The following is a 21,355-nucleotide window of genomic DNA, read 5'->3' on the forward strand; positions in this document are numbered from 1 at the left end:
GACAAAGTTAAAATCCACTAAAATATATCTGAATGTCCAATAGGATTTTGAGAATCCTTTAGAATCCTACAAGACAAAGTTAAAATCCACTAAAATATATCTGAACGTCCAATAGGATTTTAAGAATCCTTTAGAATCCTACAAGATTCTATGAAATTCTAATAGGATTTTTTGACAAGGGATAAGTCAATGTAAACATAACGTTATTTTATTCACATATACAAAGTGGTATGACAAAAAAGCACGATGCCAAATCGTTTTTTTTCTGTTAGTTGCGAATGTATTCGTTATAGTAGTTAATTTGCTAGTCCACGGGATGTTCCCGCCGAAATTGGACTTCGTTATTATGAATATTAATAAATTAATATGAGGTGTGTTTTTATCAACATTTATAACTAGTTGCAGAAAAGCAACTAGTTATAAATGTAAGGGCTTTTTTGGACAACTTCGGTGAAAAAGTGTTGATTTCGTAGTTCAGTCAGCGTAACTTATATCCGAGAGGTCTTACAGGCGCCACAGACACTATCAGCCTTTTGTAAGGAGGAGCAGCTCGAGTGCGGTGCGGTCAGTGTAAGCTACTTAGTTTCTTAAATTCATATTACTGATAAAGTGTTAAAACTTAGATGAGATGTTGGTGTTTTATGGCTCACGAATTTGCAATAACGGATACGTATAGCAGTTCGTGTTAATGACATTAATCCAAACTTATTGATGACGTGATAACATATGGGCGTCGAATCCAATATTAATCATGCTGAGGTTTTCTCGACGGGGTAATGTGTATAAATGCAGTTATAAAGTTAAAAGGGACAAGATAGTCGACGTGACCCTCATGTTTCCATGGCAATCAGTCAATTACATGTTACGCTTATGATCGCACCTGCGGTCATTCGCGCAGTATTCATGATTTTAAGCGGCATGAAACACAGTCTAGCACTGAAATCACGATCCCGCCATCCAAAGTCACACCTCACTTGGTTTGCTAAATCTATTGTAAAGCAGCCCTTACGAAAATTAACCATGGTTTTACTACATTTAAAACCAAAAAACCATGGTTACTGTAGTTAAACCATATGGTAACCACAAAATAACCATGGTTTTGACAACCATGGTTTTCAAAAACCATAGTTAAACCATGGTTAGAGTAGTAAAACCATGGTTTTGCTCATAGTAATCAATAGACCAAAAAACCATGGTTACTACACTTTTACCACAATAAAACCATGGCTAATTTTCGTAAGGTTCTGTCTCCAGTACAGCAGGAGGTGCTGCAGCTCTTTAGTCCGCAGATAAACTCCCTAAAGAAAGAAAGAAAGAAAGCAAGTGTGTGATGTGTTTGTGTATCCTCAGTGTTTTTCTCTCTTGCGTGTTTCATTGAGTGTAAACAGAGTCTTGTCTCTGTGTATTTTAGTGTTGTGACGATGCAGGACACTACAGTGTGTGACAGTAAACAGAGCTTACATGAGGATCAAACCTCCACAGAGTCTCTGGATTCTGTCTGTAACGCTGGAGAACAGCAGCAGATCCTGCAGACCAAACTGAAGATGTGTTCAGTTAAACTCATCGACTGCACGAACCTCATGATGAAGATTAAAACTGAACCCACAGAAATCAAAACTGAACCCACAGAAATCAAAACTGAACCCACAGAAGAGGAAGATCGCACTGAGGAAGATGATGATTTTATTCCATCAGGTATGTCTCCTTAATTATTGTCGTGTGTTTTTTTTTTACACTTTTAACTGTCATGTGAGCACCTGTTTTGGGTTTTCAGTCACAAACTCCCTAATCAAAAGACCAAAAAATTTACATTTTAAAGGAGTTTAGGCTATATTTAATAGGCTTATTGAGGAACATGCATGTTGGCTTAGTTCACCCCAAAATGAAAATTTGATCATAATTAAATCACTTAACCCTGTGTCGTCCTAAATCCCCAAGTGCTTTGATTCTGTTCAGAACACATTTTTAGATATTTAGGATGAAAACCTGGAGCCCAGCAAACACAGAACATTCCCATATGGTATTTGGTTATTGTTTTTTGGGAACCAAAACCTCCCTGCTAAAATGATAGAAACCATCACAGAAATTCTATTGGATGTATTATTATTATTATTATTATTCTTTATTCCAGACACATAGGTCCATATCAAAAAGACATACAAACAATACACACAAGAAAGGAGGAATAAGACATTTAAAAAAAACCATACAGGCTTTTACACCAGTGCTTCCAGAAACGGGAGTTATACCTTGTGTCACTCAATTTAATATTGTTTAACACACTTATAATACTGTTTTTCGAATCCCTCAGTCGACACATGAAGCTATACCTCCTTAACACAGCATTCAAGGTGGATTAGTTTTAATGGGATTTTTATTGGTTGTAATGGAAACTATAATGGTCTCTACTGGTATGTGTTGCGTTATTGGATAATTTTTGTGCCAATAAAAATGAATGCAAATTTCAAGAAACTAATTGAACATGTGAAATGAGAATAAAGAAAACCCAGCTACCAATTTTGGTTCCCAAAACGTTTTCCTAACGTTAGTTTTTTTTTTCTTTTCTAAAATTGTTCCCCTAAGGTTAGTTTTTGGTTCCCATAACGTTCCTTTTTAAGGTTTGTTTTTGTTAGCCAGGAAAGTTTTCTTTACAGAAATAGAACTTTATATTTAGGTTAGTTTAACTTTACAGTAACGTTAAAATAACATTATTTTTAGGTTAGTTTAACGTTAAACTAAACTAAAGATAACGTTCCCCTAACGTTATTCTAACGTTATCATAGGTATTTTTCCTTTAAAGCTCTACTGTGTACTTTATTGAGTTACTTCTTAACAAAAACCCATGTTTTCTTTCAAAAGTATGTGCTCATTCATGTGTAATTACTTCCCACCCACTAATGAAAGTATTCTCGTAAGTGTAGAATCTGCTATTTAAAATGCATACCGTCGAAGCGCTCTCTGGCTGAATCCATGTTGTGCCTCCATCTTTGAAATACATTCGCCGAAGAGGGACATTCCTGAAATTCAAGCTCCACCTTTCGCGCTTTCACTCTACACTCACGCTGGCTGCTGGCTGAAGCCTTCGGAGGTTGCATGTGTAGGCGGTATACGTCATCAAGACGTATTTCAGAATATTAACAATTATAAAGCTGACAATTATTCTTAGTTAATTGTAAATTGATGTAATATGCGTATGACTTGCGAATGTAATGCTCAGTTGATTTAAATAAACCAGGCTTGTTCGTATCCAGCCTAGGCATGGGCCGATTACCGGTTTCAAGGTATACCGAGGTTTAAAACAGTCAAGGTTTCAAAACCACTAAAATGTTCTGTGATACCGTCTCCAAGGTATGAGCTGTGTTTATACAAAATTCATTAAATCATGAAGTCATGTGATTTAGTTGATGTTTACATTTAATATATATTACGAAAATATTATATATGTTTTGAAAGCATATTATAATTTAAAGGCTTTATTGTACCTGGCATTTGAAAATAACACATTTTAGTGTTGCAATGGCAATACCGCAACACCGTGAAACCGTGGTATTTTTGCTAAAGGTTATCATACCCCCAGAATCTTATACCGGCCCATGCCTAATTCCAGCCTGTGACCTGCGTAGCTGAATCCTTCGGATTTTACAACAACTGCACACCGTGATGAACCTGCGATCTAATGCTTTGATTTGAAAGCCTGTTGAAGACATATTCTCGAGGACATTAAAACAAATCGCCAAGGATGCGAAAAGGGGATTTTAAACGACAACGTGACAGGAAAAACATCAAGACCAAAGTCACTATTGGAGTTAGTTTTCCAAGAGGGGGCTCAAGGGACACTGAAGTTGCACTTTCAATATTCTCCACAGGTAATTCAGCATATTCGTTTACATCTATACAGTCCATGTTGTAAACTTGAAGTTTTATAGTTCCTTGGCTAACTTTAGCATGATTATGCATAACACTTGTTAGTGTAAACATGCATGTGGTTTAATGTGTTCAAACAGACACACGCCGTCTCTCCGCCCATTTATGTAATCTGAGGTACTGAGATAAATGTTTTTCATCTTTTCTGACCTCTAGCACAAACACACGGTGACAGCGCTATTTTTAGCCTTTCATTGATAAAAGCGTCTGATCTGCGCGTCTTTCGTTTCATTTTACAAGCGTGTGAAAGTTGCGCGATCTTTTTTCACCAATATGAGAGAAAGCTCTTACATATACACGGACATGTAACGTTTACTTAAAACATAAGCATTGTACTCTGACATAATGTCTGACATAATACTCTGATAAAAGCGTCTGATCTGCGCGTATTTCGTTTCATTTTACAAGTGTGTGAAAGTTGCGCGATCTTTTTTCACCAATATGAGAGAAAGCTCTTACATATACACGGACATGTAACGTTTACTTAAAACATAAGCATTGTACTTTGACATAATATTAATTCGCGTCCATTTAAACCCGTCATGGTTGCTTTTTGTATGTGATTTTAAGCGGACATATCATGACAATCAGACTTTTTTCATGTTAAACATAAATCTGTGTGCTTTGATGGATCACAGGCAAAGGACATTGCAAATTGTTCATTTTTTTTCTCATTGCTTTTGCTTTGTAGCTACTGGAAGCCATGTTAACCTTGGCATGACACGGCCGGGCCACCGTACGAGTTAAAACGCGTTCCGAATGGGGGGGGCTAGAAAGTATTATTCAGTTGCTTGTCATATAGACTTTCACCGCTAGATGGGAGTAGATCTTACACAGTGGAGCTTTAAATAAGTTTTATTACTTTTCCTGTGTTTTGCAAATAACCTTGTCATACTGTGCAAATGCATAATGTAATGAGTTAAGAGAAGCAGACAAGAAATTAAATACAAACATACTATAACATTATTTAAAGCTAGATACAATAGATACTAATAGCACAATGCATAGGTTTCTCTGCTTTTCCTGATTTCATTGTGAATATAAACGCCTGTCTTGACGGTCTACTTAATAATCACATTAAGCCAGTCACACCAATAGCGCATTATTATGATAATGTATCATTGCCAAGCGCAACCTTACTAATATGGCGGCAGCGTGACGCATTTTTCAGTTTTCATCAAAAATATCTAAAAATGTGTTGTGAAGACAATCGTTGGCACTTGGGGGTTTAGAACGACACGGGTGTAAGTGATTTATGATAAAATTAACATTTTAGGATGAACTATCCCTTTAAAAAAGACTTAATCTCATTCTAGAAGTGTCAGCATATAATGCAAAAAGGATTGTGAAAGTCTCTGAAAATAAAAATAATAATAAAAAATATTGCTCCATTTGACAACTACTACAAAATAGTGGAATACTCAAATAATCAAGCATTACATTTATGTTTTTTCATTTGATCACTAGTTATGTTGTCGTCTTTTTTAATAAAATATTAACAAAACAATATAAAATAATAAAAACCAATTGCTGCATATGTTGGTTTATTTGATGTGCAGTGATCCAGCTGTAATAACAGGACTGACACCTGTCTTCTGTCTATACAGTATTGTTCAAAATAATAGCAGTACAATGTGACTAACCAGAATAATCAAGGTTTTTAGTATATTTTTTATTGCTACGTGGCAAACAAGTTACCAGTAGGTTCAGTAGATTCTCAGAAAACAAACAAGACCCAGCATTCATGATATGCACGCTCTTAAGGCTGTGCAATTGGGCAATTAGTTGAAAGGGGTGTGTTCAAAAAAATAGCAGTGTCTACCTTTGACTGTACAAACTCAAAATTATTTTGCACAAACATTTTTTTTACTGGGATTTAGCAATCCTGTGAATCACTAAACTAATATTTAGTTGTATGACCACAGTTTTTTAAAACTGCTTGACATCTGTGTGGCATGGAGTCAACCAACTTGTGGCACCTCTCAGCTGTTATTCCACTCCATGATTCTTTAACAATTCATTCACATTTCTTGGTTTTGCTTCAGAAACAGCATTTTTGATATCACCCCACAAGTTCTCAATTGGATTAAGGTCTGGAGATTGGGCTGGCCACTCCATAACATTAATTTTGTTGGTTTGGAACCAAGACTTTGCCCATTTACTAGTGTGTTTTGGGTCATTGTCTTGTTGAAACAACCATTTCAAGGGCATGTCCTCTTCAGCATAGGGCAACATGACCTATCATGATGCTTGCACCTCCATGCTTCACTGTCTTCACTGTGTACTGTGGCTTGAATTCAGAGTTTGGGGGTCGTCTCACAAACTGCCTGTGGCCCTTGGACCCAAAAAGAACAATTTTACTCTCATCAGTCCACAAAATGTTCCTCCATTTCTCTTTAGGCCAGTTGATGTGTTCTTTGGCAAATTGTAACCTCTTCTGCACATGCCTTTTTTTAACAGAGGGACTTTGCGGGGGATTCTTGAAAATAGATTAGCTTCACACAGACGTCTTCTAACTGTCACAGTACTTAAGCCGAAAGTATACTCGGGACGTCCGCGTATGCGCGCCGTCCGCATGACGTCATTTTCGTCATCAGGAGGGTGCAGCCCAAAATTTGAGACCGCGCGGACAGTGCGCGTACAGTGCGCTTACGACAGCGCATGCGCGTGAAAATATTTAGACAGGACACTCCACTATAAACAATTATACAAAGGAAATAAACAGCATTTGCACACACACTATCGTTTTTCTTCTTTAACTTTTACTTCTTCCAAGAACAGAAAGCTCTGGAGCATGTTTGTTTGATTCCTGTTCTTTGTTGTCTTCTTGTTTGTTCTAAACTGTGTTTGCAATGGTGGATCAGTTACTTTTCTTCACCTATCCTAATGTTTTAATGTACTCTAAATGTCACCAAATCAGTGCTGCCCTGACAGCCTGTTAGACTAATAATTTGAATAAGAAATCATTTGTATTGCATATAGTGTCGAACGCGGCCATCCGCGTGTAGCCGCGGGGACTATACCCGGAAAGCTGCGCGGACGCGTGCGTGCGCGAGCCGGACGCAAACGCGGAAAAAAAGTATACCCGGCCCTTTACAGGTAACTCCAGACTGTCTTTGATCATCCTGGAGGTGATCATTGGCTGAGCCTTTGCCATTCTGGTTATTCTTCTATCCATTTTGATGGTTGTCTTCCGTTTTCTTCCACGTCTCTCTGGTTTTGCTCTCCATTTTAAGGCATTGGAGATCATTTTAGCTGAACAGCCTATCATTTTTTGCACCTCTTTATAGGTTTTCCCCTCTCCAATCAACTTTTTAATCAAAGTACGCTGTTCTTCTGAACAATGTCTTGAACGACCCATTTTCCTAAGCTTTCAAATGCATGTTCAACTAGTGTTGGCTTCATCCTTAAATAGGGGCCACCTGATTCACACCTGTTTCTTCACAAAATTGATGACCTCAGTGATTGAATGCCACACTGCTATTTTTTTGAACACACCCCTTTCAACTAATTCAACTAATTGCCCAATTGCACAGCCTTAAGAGCGTGCATATCATGAATGCTGGGTCTCATTTGTTTTCTGAGAATCTACTGAACCTACTGGTTACTTGTTTGCCACGTAGCAATAAAAAAATATACTAAAAACCTTGATTATTCTGGTTAGTCACATTGTACTGCTATTATTTTGAACAATACTGTATGTGTGAATCTAGAAAAAGATACAGAATCTCAATTCTTCATCCTTCTTTGTGTAAATAAGAGTGAAAAGACAATTTAATTGTTTCATGTTTCTTTCAGATGTGAAGAGTGATTCATGTCTGGATATAGAAATAACGTCCTCAACATCAAAAGAGCGACTGACAGCACAAACTCTTTCCTGCATCACCTGTGGAAAGACATTCAGCTCACAGAGACTTTTAGAGAGACATGAGAGAAAACACACAGAACAGAAACTCTTCACCAGATCTGAGATCAGCTTTACTACCTCACAAGAGAAGAAAATTCATTCAGAAGACCACAGAGTGAAGAAGAAGAAGAAGCAGTTTCACTGTGAGCAGTGTGGGAAGATTTTTGTCTCTTCCTCTAATCTAAATGTTCACATAAGGACACACAGTGATGAAAAGCCTTTCAACTGCACTGAATGTGGAAAATACTTCAGAACCAAAGACAATCTTAAATTTCATCAGAGAACTCATACAGGAGAGAAACTTTACGAGTGTCCTCACTGTGAGAAGAGATTTAGCTGTAAATATAGTCTGAAGAGACATGTGTTTTTACACACCAATGAGAGACCGTATCAGTGCAGTCAATGTGACAAAAGGGAATCATGTTCATTAAAATCACACCAGAATAATCACATTAAAGAAAAACTCCATCAGTGTTCACACTGTGATAAACGTTACGGTCATAAATGTCATCTGATAATCCATGAGAGAGTTCACACTGGAGAGAAACCTTATCACTGTAGTCTCTGTGGGAAGAGTTTTAGTCGACATTCAAACTTCCTAATTCACAAAAGACTTCATACAGGTGAAAAACCTTTCAAATGCTCTCAGTGTGACAAGACGTTTGCTCAGTCAGGTTCCTTAAAATCCCATCAGAGAGTTCATACAGGAGAGAAACCTTATCACTGTAGTGTCTGTGGGAAGAGTTATAGTCAACAGACTTCATTACTAAATCACAAGAGAATTCATACAGGTGAAAAACCTTTCAAATGCTCTCAGTGTGACAACACGTTTGCTCAGTCAGGTTCCTTAAAAGCCCATCAGAGAGTTCATACTGGTGAGAAACCTTAAAGCTGAAGGTATACTAGGGACATCTGCATTACATCATTTTCGCAACAGCGCATGCGTGAGAAAATATTGAGACAGGACACCCCACTACAAACAATTACACAAAGGTAATAGAAAGCATTTGCACACACACTGTTGTTTTTTCTTCTTTTATTTTCACTTATTTCAAGAACAGAAAGCTGTGGAGCATTTTCGTCACCATAATGTTTGACTTCTGATCTTTTGTTTTCTTCTTGTTTCTTCTAAACTCTGTTTACCATGGTGGATCGTCTACTTTCCTTCACCTATCCTACATTTTTTTTATGGCGCTTTTCCGTTGCATAGTATCTCACGGTTTGGTTTGGGTCGGGTCAGCTTACTTTTGGGAGCGTTTCCACTGGGTAAGTACGTGGTACCGATACTTTTTTAGTACCACCTCAGTTGGGGTTCCAAGCGACCCGAACTGATACTAAACATGACGCAAAAACACTGTAGATCACTGATTGGTCTGAGAGAATCGTCACTATCAGCGTCATTGCTATAATCTAAAAGATTAGCTTTACCTTAGTGCTAGCTTGCGATGTCTCATGTGCCATCTGTGCTCTGCTATAAGTTCCCAAACTCCCTTTAGCGATGAAAAACATCTACATGTTGAGAATCAGGAACACAATACCAGTGTTTTTCAGATTTGCAGTTTGTAGCGGCACATTCGTGAAGTCCATGTATGCTTAAATACAACTTATGAGGCTTGGATGATGTCACAGCAGTAGGCAGCGCAAATATAACGGCACGCCTATAATCCCTACCCCTCTGAAGTGATACTAACTCGATGGAATAGCTAACCAAGCCAAAGTGAAGTAAGGTGACCCGACCTGACTCACAAATCAGCGTGGCTCTGACGGCCTGGTAGCGTAATAATTTGAATGAGAAATCATTTGTGTTGTGTTCATGCCGAACACATGTAGCCACGGGGGGTGTGCTTTGAAAGCTGTCGGTTTTCAATTATACTTTTGCGTCGTCGTCCGCGTCGATGTGCAATCACACGCGCAGACCGCTGGTAGGCAGTAACCACAGTAGCAGCGCAAACGTCAAAGAAGAAGAAACTTAGCAAGTTAAAAACGAAAAAGAAACAGCAACTTGTTGTGTATAATTTGAGTAGACCAGCAATGATGGAAGGAAATAAACAACGACTTTCGATGCAGTTTTTTTACCTGACGGGAGGGTTTCTGGTGGACCAATCACAGCACTTGCGGTCCGCGTAGATCTGACGGGCTGTTAGAATTTTTGCGAGGTGCACACAAGGCTACGCAGAGCTACGCACAGGCTACGGATAGCCTTTACGCACGACTATAAATCGGGCTTAACCTATGTCAGGCTTAGCTACGTCCAACATTGAGAAAAATATTTATGTCTGTTGCACCATTTGAAACTACGACCAGACGTATGCGTTTAACAGTGATATTTAGACGCTGTTCGGGTTTACCATGGCAAAAAACCACACTAGCAGCGCGACCTTCAGAGAAGAAGCAGCTTGGCAAGTTAACCCACAAACAAAGAAGAAACAGCAACTTGTTGTGTATAATTTGAGAAGAGCAGCAGTGATGGAAGTAAATAAACAGTGACTTTTGTTGCAGTTTGAATTGAATCACTCCTCAACTTGGCTCATCTTTGTTTTCACCGTCGCAAACGGAAATACCTATGATGCAGTTTTTTTACCTGACGGGAGGGGTTCTGGTGGACCAATCACAGCGTTTGCGGTCCACGTAGAACTGACGCACTGTTAAAATGTTTGCCAGATGCACATCAGGTTACGCAGAGCTACGCACAGGCTACGGATAGCCTTTACGCACGACTATAAATCGGGCTTAACCTATGTCAGGCTTAGCTACGTCCAACATTGAGAAAAATATTTATGTCTGTTGCACCATTTGAAACTACGACCAGACGTATGCGTTTAACAGTGATATTTAGACGCTGTTCGGGTTTACCATGGCAAAAATGTACACTTAATGCCGCCAGCTAAAATAGATGACATATGAGAGCTTTCCCCATGTTTACCAGTGCGCTCTACCTCAAGATGCGTGCGTGTAGACTTATCAAACACATTATAACAGCTCTAGTTTCAAACTTTTTAAAAATTTAATCAAAGCTTTTAATAAGTTCTCTACAGTGTCTTCGTAAGAATTTATGTATTTTATTATATAATTTATTGGCGGTCTCTCTACTATGCACGAAAGAACATTGTATGTGCATTAGACGCGCCAATGTCTCGTCACATTTCATTTCTATTTTTGCCACAGAAACAAAGGCGCCAGGGGTTTAGTAACCCTTTCATAGTAAAATAAGAACAAATAATCAATTTATGAGCAATATCGCAGATAAATTCAACAGAACAAACACACGAATGAAATAAAAAGTGCTGTTCAGGTTTTTCAGATTGATGTTAAAGTTCTGTATTTTGGAGGTAAGGTGCCAAGCTGGTAAAGAGTGTATGTGTCTGGGAGAAAACATACTGTTCAGAACTATATACAATACTGTTTATTCATGTTGTTTTTCATATTTTATTTATACATTTATAATTTTTTTATTGTTTATAAACTCTTTTGTTTTGTGTCAAACTTGTTTATTTTATATATTGTGTGCTATGTGATTTCACAAATTGGTTTTACAGTTTTAATGTCATGGGACCACAATGTCATTAATTGTTCATTAACTTTGCTTAGTATAGAAACACACTGTGAAAGGAACTGTTCAGATTATTCAGTAAATTCTTTGTTCATTTTTACTATTATTATGTCTCCTGACTTCTGCTATAGGCCTATTCTCTGGGCTGATATTAAAGTTTACATAATTATTCAGTATTTTGTCAGTCTTTTTATTCTTTCTAGGAAAGTTAAAGGACCTGTTATTGCATTGAGATCATCTTGACCAGATGCACAGTTTGATGTGTTAGCACAATAGAAATGAACTGCAAGAGCTTGTAGAGGGATAAAGACTGCTGAGAGGAACACCACTATATTTTGAGGATATTTTGCATATTTGACAAGCATGTCACACTTTCACTGCACAGATGCCATATATTGTATAACAGGTTTCTTTTTACTTTATTATTAGTATTTTAATGACAATCACAGTTGAATGTAATGTTGTAATAAAAAAGGAAGAATGTCATTGTAGGTATCTTTACAGCTGAAATAAAGGCTTTAAACTTCAACTGCACTTTTAATTTGCATATTCAAGAGAGAATAATTTAAAATATTTTTTTAGTTCCTTTAAAAAATTTGTTTATTTTACGGGAGAAAAGGAAACCGCTGCTGAAAAACCAGCATACCAGCAAGATCAGCATATGTTGTGTTTTGGTGCTGGTTTGCTAGTGAACACCAGCTAAACCAGCACCAAACCAGCATGAGCACCAGCATCCCATTGCTGGTCATACCACCAAGACCAGCATATGTTGTGTTTTGGTGCTGGTATGCTGGTGACCACCAGCTAAACCAGCATCAAACCAGTATAGACCAGCATAATTCCCATGCTGGTCCATGCTGGTTTGATGTTTTTTTCAGCAGGCACTGTAGAATTCATAATCTTAAAACAGAACTTATATGATAAAAATAGAAAATAACAACCTACCATGGATGATTTGGAAGACCTGGGGCCTCATTTATAAAAGTGAAACGTAGGAACTGTCCTACATTTAATCTAAGACCATTTCTGAAATGATCGTAAGTGTGATTCGGAGAAAAGGAACTTACGCACAAAAAAACGTGCGTACGCCTCTTTTCCAGATGTGCGGTTTATAAATCACAAATAATCTTAAAATTGTGCGCAGCTGAATGCTCCTAGAACTCCGCCTTCTAAACGCCCCTAATTTAATTCATTAGCATATAAATGTTAAATTTTCAAAGGCCAAATTCTCTGACTGCTACAATGACGAGTGGTAAGAAAACATATTTGTTGTCGTAGTTTTTAATATTTCTAAATTCTATGGAAACTTTATTGACATCACTCAAGTTAAGGCGATTATTGGTGGATCTTTTAATTCACGGGTTTCATTTAAATATAAACGTAATATTTGTGTCTTTAAAGTTTTGTTTCAGTTTGCCATGCCTCCTGCGCGGCGGTGTTAAAATAAGATATTTTCGACTTTAAAATTCAAAGATCGTTGACCACAAAAGGTACAAAACAAAAAGTGTTGAATATGCCTACCTGCAATACTGCAATATTGCCACATGGAAACGTGCGTACGTCAAGTCGGAACCTGACGTGGAGATACCCAGCAAACACAGAATGTTCCCCTAACGTTAGTTTTTGGTTATATTTTGGTTATTTTTTGGGAAACAAAAAATAACGTTCTGGTAACGTTATTTTTAGGTTTTATTTTTTGCAACCATAAAATAACCTTCCCATAACGTTGTAGGGTGGTTATTTTTAAATAACCTAAAAATAACTTATACAGAACGTTATTTTTTGGTTATTTTTTGGTTATTTTTTTGGAACCATAAAATAACGTTCCCATAACGTTGCAGGGTGGTTATTTTGAAAATAACCTAAAAATAACTTATACAGAACGTTATTTTTTGGTTATTTTTTAACCATAAAATAACGTTCCCATAACGTTGCAGGGTGGTTATTTTTAAAATAACCTAAAAATAACTTATACAGAACGTTATTTTTGGTTATTTTTTGGTTATTTTTTGGAACCTTAAAATAACGTTCCCATAACGTTGCAGGGTGGTTATTTTTAAAATAACCTAAAAATAACTTATACAGAACGTTATTTTTTGGTTATTTTTTGGAACCATAAAATAACCTAAAAGAAAGATTTCGAATTGCGTCAGGATTGGAGACGCAGGCGGACGAAAATCAGGTGAATGCTCTGATTTACGTGATGGGTGAGGAAGCAGAAGACATATTAACTTCCATGCATTTAAGTCCCGAGGATGCGGCTGATTATGAAGTTGTGAAGCAAAGACTGAATGATCACTTCATCGCTCGCAGAAATGTGATTTTTGAGAGAGCTAAATTTAATCAGCGACAGCAAGCCGTGGGTGAGTCTGTAGATCACTTTATAACGGAACTGCATTGTTTAGCCGAGCACTGTGGATACGGAGAGCTGCACGATGAGATGGTAAGAGATCGACTCGTCGTGGGTCTGACAGACAAAAGGCTGTCAGAACAATTACAACTAGACCCTGAATTGACACTTGAGAAAGCTGTAAAAAAACAACAAGAATTGCTCAAGTCCAACTTTAAAGGGGAAATTATAAACGAACAGTTAGACAGTGTGCAGGCTAAACAGTACAGCAATGTGAACTCAAAACAAGTGAAGCCACATTATGTACAATTTGCAAAGAAACCACCTCATGGAAAATATAAAAAGGGGATTCAGTGTTCCAGATGCGGAGACACAAGAGGCCATAACCTGCAGCTATGCCCAGCAAGAGATGCAATATGCAACCGGTGTCATAAGAAAGGACATTATGCAAAAATGTGCAAGTCAAAGAAAGTGCACAAGGTAAATATTGCCACACTAACAGAGGAAGCAGATGAAGACTTTGCATTCCAAGGCTCAGTAACAACAAATCTGGCTGGAAGCCCTTGGATGACTGAGATAAAAATTGACGATTTGGATGTAGTGTTCAAAATTGACACTGGAGCAGATGTTACAGTTGTTCCTGTGACGTTGTACAACCAGGGCCGGTTCAACAAACTGAAGCATGCTGGTAAAATTCTCCAGGGGCCAGGTGGAACGTCATTGAATGTAAAAGGGAAATTTACAGCCACCCTCAGTAAAAACAACAAATGCACAAAACAGGACGTATATGTTGTTGACGAATTGTACATGCCATTGCTAGGCAGGCCAGCAGTCGCTGCACTTCAAATAGTAGCCAGGCTGGATGATGTCAGCTTAAGCTCAAAAGAAAGAGTGGAGCAGGAGTTTCCAAAACTCTTCAGCGGCTTAGGCAAAATGGAGGGTGAGTACAGCATTGTGCTTAAGCCAGGGGCAAAACCTTTATCTCTGTCAACACCTAGACGCATTTCCCTCCCTCTTTTACCAAAAGTGAAGGAAGAATTAACCCGAATGGAACAGCAGGGGGTTATTTCAAAGGTTGAAGAACCAACAGAGTGGTGTGCTCCCATGGTCGTGGTGCCGAAGCCGTCAGGGAAAGTGAGAATCTGCACAGATCTCACAGAACTGAACAGATCAGTTATGAGGGAAAAACATCCTTTGCCTTCGGTGGAGCACACGTTGGGACAACTTGCTGGAGCCAAAGTGTTTTCCAAGCTCGACGCCAATGCTGGCTTTTGGCAGGTTCCACTTTCTAAGGAATCCTCTTTGCTCACCACCTTTATTACTCCATTTGGACGATACTGTTATAATCGTCTATGCTTTGGAATCTCTTCAGCACCTGAGCATTTCCAAAAACGCATGTCCAGAATACTTGAGGGTCTGGAAGGTGTCGTCTGTCAAATGGATGACGTGCTTGTCTGGGGGTCCACTCAAAGTGAACATGACGAGAGGCTGCGACGGACGCTCTCACGACTTCAGGAAGCAGGTGTCACTCTCAAAGAGAAGTGTGAGTTTTCCAGGAGTAAAATCAAGTTTCTTGGACAAATCATTGAGGAGACGGGGGTGAGTGCAGACCCAGATAAGGTGGAAGCAATAAAAGCCATGAAACAACCATGTAATGTCAGCGAAACGAGGCGGTTTTTGGGAATGGTCAACCACCTTGGTAAATTCTTAACACATTTGACGGAGAAAACACAACCACTCAGAGACTTATTGAGAAAGTCCAATATGTGGGTCTGGGGATCACCTCAGCAGGTGGCTTTTGAGGAAATCAAAGAGGAGCTGACAAAACCTCCCGGTTTGGCGCTATATGATACAAACAAGGATACAGTAGTTTCTGCGGATGCCTCTTCATATAGGCTGGGTGCTGTTCTCCTTCAGAAGCAAGCAGAGAATGTGTGGAAACCTGTTGCGTATGCTTCAAAGTCTCTCAGTGATACAGAGAAACGGTATGCGCAAATAGAGAAGGAGGCGCTGGCCACCACATGGGCCTGTGAGAGGTTTGCAGAGTTTCTCATTGGGAAACATTTCCACATCGAGACTGATCATAAACCTTTGGTTCCTCTGCTTAGCTCAAAGAAATTGGATGAACTCCCTCCACGCATTCAGCGGCTTCGCATGCGGTTGTTGAGATTTTCGTACACCATATCACATGTGGCGGGTAAAAACATTGCAACGGCGGATGTGTTGTCTAGAGCTCCCTTAAGCACTACAGCAGAAGGGCTCTCTGAAGAGGACATCAATCTGTATGCTGATTCTGTCATGTCGAGTTTGCCGGCTACAGAAAAAAGACTCAGAGAGATCCAGAAAAATCAAGATGATGATTCTACACTCCTGCAGCTAAAGAAATATTGTGTGTCAGGATGGCCAAGTAAATATTCAATTGACAAAGTTTTTCAGCCTTACCTGTCTTTTGCAGGGGACCTTTCTGTGCAAAATGGACTTTTGTTGAATGGTATCAGGATTGTGATTCCAGCGTCACTCCAAACCGAGATGCTACAGAAACTGCATGAGGGACATCTGGGCATCTCAAAGTGCAGGGAGAGAGCTAAACAGTCAGTTTGGTGGCCAGGTCTTAGTAAAGAGCTGACGAAAATGATTGAGAACTGTGACACATGTGCACGAGAGAGAACTAACCTCAGATAACCGATGTTGCCTACTGATTTTCCGTCGAGGCCATGGTCCACAATTGGAGCAGATCTGTTTCAGAAAGACGGCAAGATGTACTTGGTCGTTGTGGACTACTTTTCTAGGTTCTTTGAGGTTGCAAAACTGACGTCGACAACTTCAGAGGCTGTGGTTGAACACTTTAAATCCATCTTTGCATGTCATGGAATCCCTGAGGTTGTGCGCTCCGACAATGGACCACAGTTTGCTTCTGAGTGTTTTCATGTATTTGCACTGGACTGGGGTTTCAGCCATGTGACATCGAGTCCTCATTTTCCGCAAAGCAATGGACAGGCGGAGCGTGCGGTGAGGACAATTAAAAATCTTCTCAAAAAGGCAAATGATCCCTACCTTGCACTTATGGCTTACCGTGCATCTTCTCTGGCTAATGGATTTAGTCCTGCTGAGCTCCTCATGGGCAGGAAGATAAGAACGCGGGTTCCTTTGATCCCTTCTCAGCTTAATCCAAAATGTCCGGATGTGAAACAGCTGGTAAAGAAGGAGCTGATATACAAATGTAAACAGAAACAAAATTTCGACAGAAGACACAAAGCACATAACATGTCACACTTGCAGCCTGGGGAACATGTCTGGGTTAAAGACATGTCAGAAAGGGGTACTGTGGTGTCTGCGGCTGGCACACACAGATCTTATCTTATAGAGACACCAAGGGGGTACAATTAGGAGAAACAGGTTTCATCTCTCACCAACTCCGACTGCTCCTGTGGTCTCTTCTGATCTTCCTGACCTGACCGAGAGCCAGGTATCTCCACACTCTTCAGATTTAATGGTCACACCAGAAAGTCTGAAGGTTCACCAGCCGACGGCACAAGCTGTCAGAAGATATCCTACCAGGATTAGAGCACCTCCTGGGTATCTGAAGGACTTTGAATGTAGTTAGTGATACCCTGGATATACACTGAGTGGCCAATAGGGCAGAATAATCCCCACACTCGGTTGAAGGTTTTGGGCAGTCTACCCCATCCTTCCAATTAGGGAAAAACAAAAACAGAACACATATTTTGCTGTGGTAAACCAAAAAGTTGTATTGTTCAAAATGTAGAATTTGTTATTTAAACCGTATTGTTTGAGAATGTTTATTGTCTATTTAAAAGATAAATATTTCGTTATTTAATGTTTATGTTGCACCCCTTAAGGATTAAAAGAAAATTATTCTTATTTGGAAAGGGGGATGTAGTATTAGGTTATTTACGGTAGTTTTGGAATACATAGGAAACGGTAGTGACATATACTGTGTGTGTTACGGTACTGGATATATAATAAAGAGTTATCAGAAGTTATGGCTGGTTGTCGCATCGTCCTCCATTACAAAGGCTGTCGTTGTGCCTATTAAACGACAGAACAGTAATCGCTGTTAACTTTGCTTACATGATGAAATAGCACACATCTCACAAATTATTTTGTCAAAAACCACATGTAACCAAATTAAAGTTTATTTGGGCTAGATATGGGCTAGGCACAGCCCGGCTATATCGGGTCTATACTGAAACGAGACGTTGAAATAACGGCTATTGCTTGCTGGGCACGGTCTAAGATCAAATCTGTGCGTAAAAACGCTTTATAAATAAGGCCCCAAGCCCGACCCAACCGAAGCCCCTGCACGTTGTGTCTGAGCCCGGCCCGCCCGACACATTAACTGTAATTATGAGCCCGAGCCCAATTTAAACACGACAATGTTTTAATAGTGCCCCGGGACGTTCTCAACTACAATTCAGAGATGTTTGAACTACAGAAATCTGTTCAGAATTATCTTAATGAACTAATGCAACAAGGACAAAGCATGTAAACTGCGCTGTTAGTTTATACAGAATGGAATCATAAAAAAGCATGCAACAATGATGCACACAGAAAATGAACAAGAATGAACTGGATGGCATATAGGAGAAGGCATATTAGTCTGAAATAATTTAACAAGGTTTCAGAATAAATTCTAAACAAAATATGTTGGCCTATTTTGATATTTTAAAATGTATGCCTACTCCGATGCAAAAAGGTGGCGCCCAAGCTATATGTTAAGGACACTATTTTTTTAGTTCGTCATCTTTTCAATAAATATTTAAAAATATAGCAAATTAGTTTCGCGGTGTTTAACACGCATGTAAATGTTACATAACATGTGCTTTATTGAATGAAAGTAAAAAGGATCGAATTTAAAGCTCACGTAACACACGCTGTTTCTGCATTTCTGATATTAATCTGGAGTACCTATGGAGTAGCATGACATCCTTTATATCTCTGAAGAGTCTTTAGTTTAATCAGATTTATAAAAGAAAGATTAGCTTTACCGAATCTTTCCGATAACGTACGAAAAAATGAAGAAGGAGGAGTTATAACACGGGAGGAGCGAGTACGAGTCATGCAACACTATACAACACTGTTTTAACTTATGATTCACTACATGTTCGTGTCATTTATATAATATACACGCGCCTTTTTCCAACATAAGACAGAAGTCTTACTTACCACGTGTAACTCGTCATGAAAATCCACCGCATCAAACACACACGCAAAACTCCGCTGCTAATCCGGATAATAAACTATATTTATTGTTTCCATAAGGCTGGATGTCTTCTCCTTACATCCAAAAACACACTTCTTGTTGTGCCATTGTTGACTTTTGAAATTAAACAAAGCTGAGTGGCGTGATAAGCTGTTAGCAAGCTCTAGCGTCTCCCGCTGACTGACGGCTGGGCGGGGTTTTCCGGGGGAAGTTTTCCGGCGGAAGCCCATATAAAGAAGTGATACGTATCGAAAACCCCTGAAACGTCAGTTAGAACCGTAATCGAAAAAAATTAGCCGAAACTTGTACGAACCCTGGCGAAGTGCATTCGGCACAGAAATACTCTGAAACACGCCCAACTGCATTTTTGACACTTTGCCTACGTTTAGCATGAGGAAACAACTCTATAACTGTGTTAATAAGTCAGAATGCTTGAAATACCATTAAACCCCCCCTTTAATGATTGAAACGACGTGAAATGAACTAAATAGTAAAGCCTCGATGTTTTGATGTTCAATGCTTTCAAATTTGAGTGCTTTGTTTTCCATTTAGGGGGCTGCCTGACCCCTAAAATATGTATGAATGCAATTTAGGGCTGTAAGTCAGACTTGGTGACTGCAGCGCCTGGACTCTATGATCTGATTTAAAGATCGCTTTCTGCAATAAAGACTACAGCTCGAGTTTTTCTAGAGAACACAAAAGCTATTCAAATTAAATGTCCTCTCATCCCAAATATCGTCCACTACTCTAGGGGCTCCGTACTCCATGAATTTCTTTTTTCAGATAAACACAAAAATATATATTTTGAGAATTGATTGTAAATACACAGCAGATAGTTACCATAGACTTCCATAGTAGGAAATAATAGTTTGAAAGTATTGTGATAAATGATGGTAAGCACACAGTTGACGATACCCATTAAATCCATCATATTTTTTATTCCTACCATGGAAGTCTATGGTCACTATCTGCTGTGTGTTTACCATCATAAGAAATTCATACAGGTTTAGAACAACATGAGGATGAGTAAATGATGACAGAATTTTCATTTTAAAGTGAACTATCCCTTTAACGGGCAGGGCTGGATTGGTAATCGGGCATACCAATCATTTTCTTGGTGAGCCGACATGCATTTAAACCAAAGTAACATAAACACCTGGTTGTATTTTGGCCATGACGTTCATTAAACATCTTATTCCAAGGTGGTTAGTTCAACACAGAGCCGGCGCCAGACCATAACTAACAGGGGGGCACTCGGCTTCCAACGGGGGGCACGCAATAGCAACAATAACTTGCAGAAACAAGACATTAAAACAACAAATACAGCAAGCACACACTCATACAACTGGTACAGACTGTCAGCTCATTTCCCGTATAAAGTGCAAAAGACCACAAACTATGCGCAAAACTACTGAACTTCGACCGCGGCGTGAGCGCAAGGTGAGCTCCGCTGCGCTCGCGCTACTCGACGCAACAACAAACCGCCCTCGCGCGGCGCAAGCCATTGAAATGAATGGGCACAGCGCACACCGCGTCCTAGCTTTAAAAAAGCCGCTTTACCATAATCACGTCGTAATGCTGTTAACGGTCTATAGCCACACTTCACATTTAAGCTTACATAATTTAAAACAACGCTAACTTACCTTTAAAATAGCTGAAGACGGCGTGTATGAACATAAACTTCCTTAAAACAGTGTCCTGTAGATTTGTAAATTCCACCTCGACCTCTAATCTCTGAGTTTGAGCCAGTCTGTGTTTGCATGAAGTCAGATGAAGCAGGCGGTGCTGATTCGTTCTAAATGTTCTAATATTCATATTTTACACGATCCATAAAATGCCGCGAAAAAACACGTTGCTAGTATCAAGTCCCAAATATGCTAAAGACGTAAGACGGGTGAGACGCGGCAATACATCCAATCAGAGAAACTGGTCTATTTTAATTAAAGAAAACATATATCAACTATATTTTCCTCATTTGATTACATTACAAGTCATGAAACATTCAATGTTTAATTTATTTTAATTATTCTTGATATATATTAAATTAATAAAAACTTTGTAGGGGGGGCACAACAACCTGTTCGGGGGGGCACTGCCCGCGAATGCCCCCCCATGACGCCGGCCCTGGTTCAACACCTGAACAAAACGTCACACAAATGTTTTAGACCCCTTCACAGTTCACATCACAGGCGGTTCCCACTGCGCATGTCGGGGTCAGAAAAGTAATTACAGCAGATTTGAGTTTAGATTATTCGATATCGTCAAAAATGCCTACTTGGGTCATGGGCTTTGAAAATCGCACCAGGTCTGTCGTTAAGTTTTTCGGGAATTCCTGCAGAATCTCAAAAACAAAAAATACAACATCTGTGGCTGCAAGCAATTAAACATGCAGACTGGGAC

General features: G+C 39.2%; 2 protein-coding genes across 2 annotated transcripts in view; both read left to right on the plus strand.

Annotated features, from left to right (window-relative positions):
• The window catches only part of LOC135771706 (uncharacterized), a 95,097-nt gene that overhangs the window by 45,865 nt on the left and 27,877 nt on the right, over window positions 1–21,355 (plus strand). The window lies entirely within an intron of this gene.
• Window positions 544–11,557, plus strand: LOC135771735 (uncharacterized). The gene is made up of 3 exons (XM_065282121.2): window positions 544–570; window positions 1,412–1,695; window positions 7,723–11,557. The coding sequence occupies exons 2-3, from the start codon at window positions 1,422–1,424 to the stop codon at window positions 8,718–8,720; spliced, it is 1,272 nt and encodes a 423-aa protein (XP_065138193.1). The 5' UTR covers window positions 544–570; window positions 1,412–1,421; the 3' UTR covers window positions 8,721–11,557.

This window comes from Paramisgurnus dabryanus, chromosome 8 (genome assembly GCF_030506205.2).
Source record: "Paramisgurnus dabryanus chromosome 8, PD_genome_1.1, whole genome shotgun sequence".
In the NCBI taxonomy this organism is placed as follows: Eukaryota; Metazoa; Chordata; class Actinopteri; order Cypriniformes; family Cobitidae; genus Paramisgurnus; species Paramisgurnus dabryanus.

What these genes read in the sequence shown, in the direction of transcription:
- LOC135771735 (XM_065282121.2), top strand. Translation starts at nt 1,422, where the DNA reads ATGCAGGACACTACAGTGTGTGACAGTAAACAGAGCTTACATGAGGAT. An exon ending in TGATGATTTTATTCCATCAG is followed by an intron (nt 1,696 to 7,722) that starts GTATGTCTCCTT and finishes TGTTTCTTTCAG; the next exon opens with ATGTGAAGAGTGATTCATGT.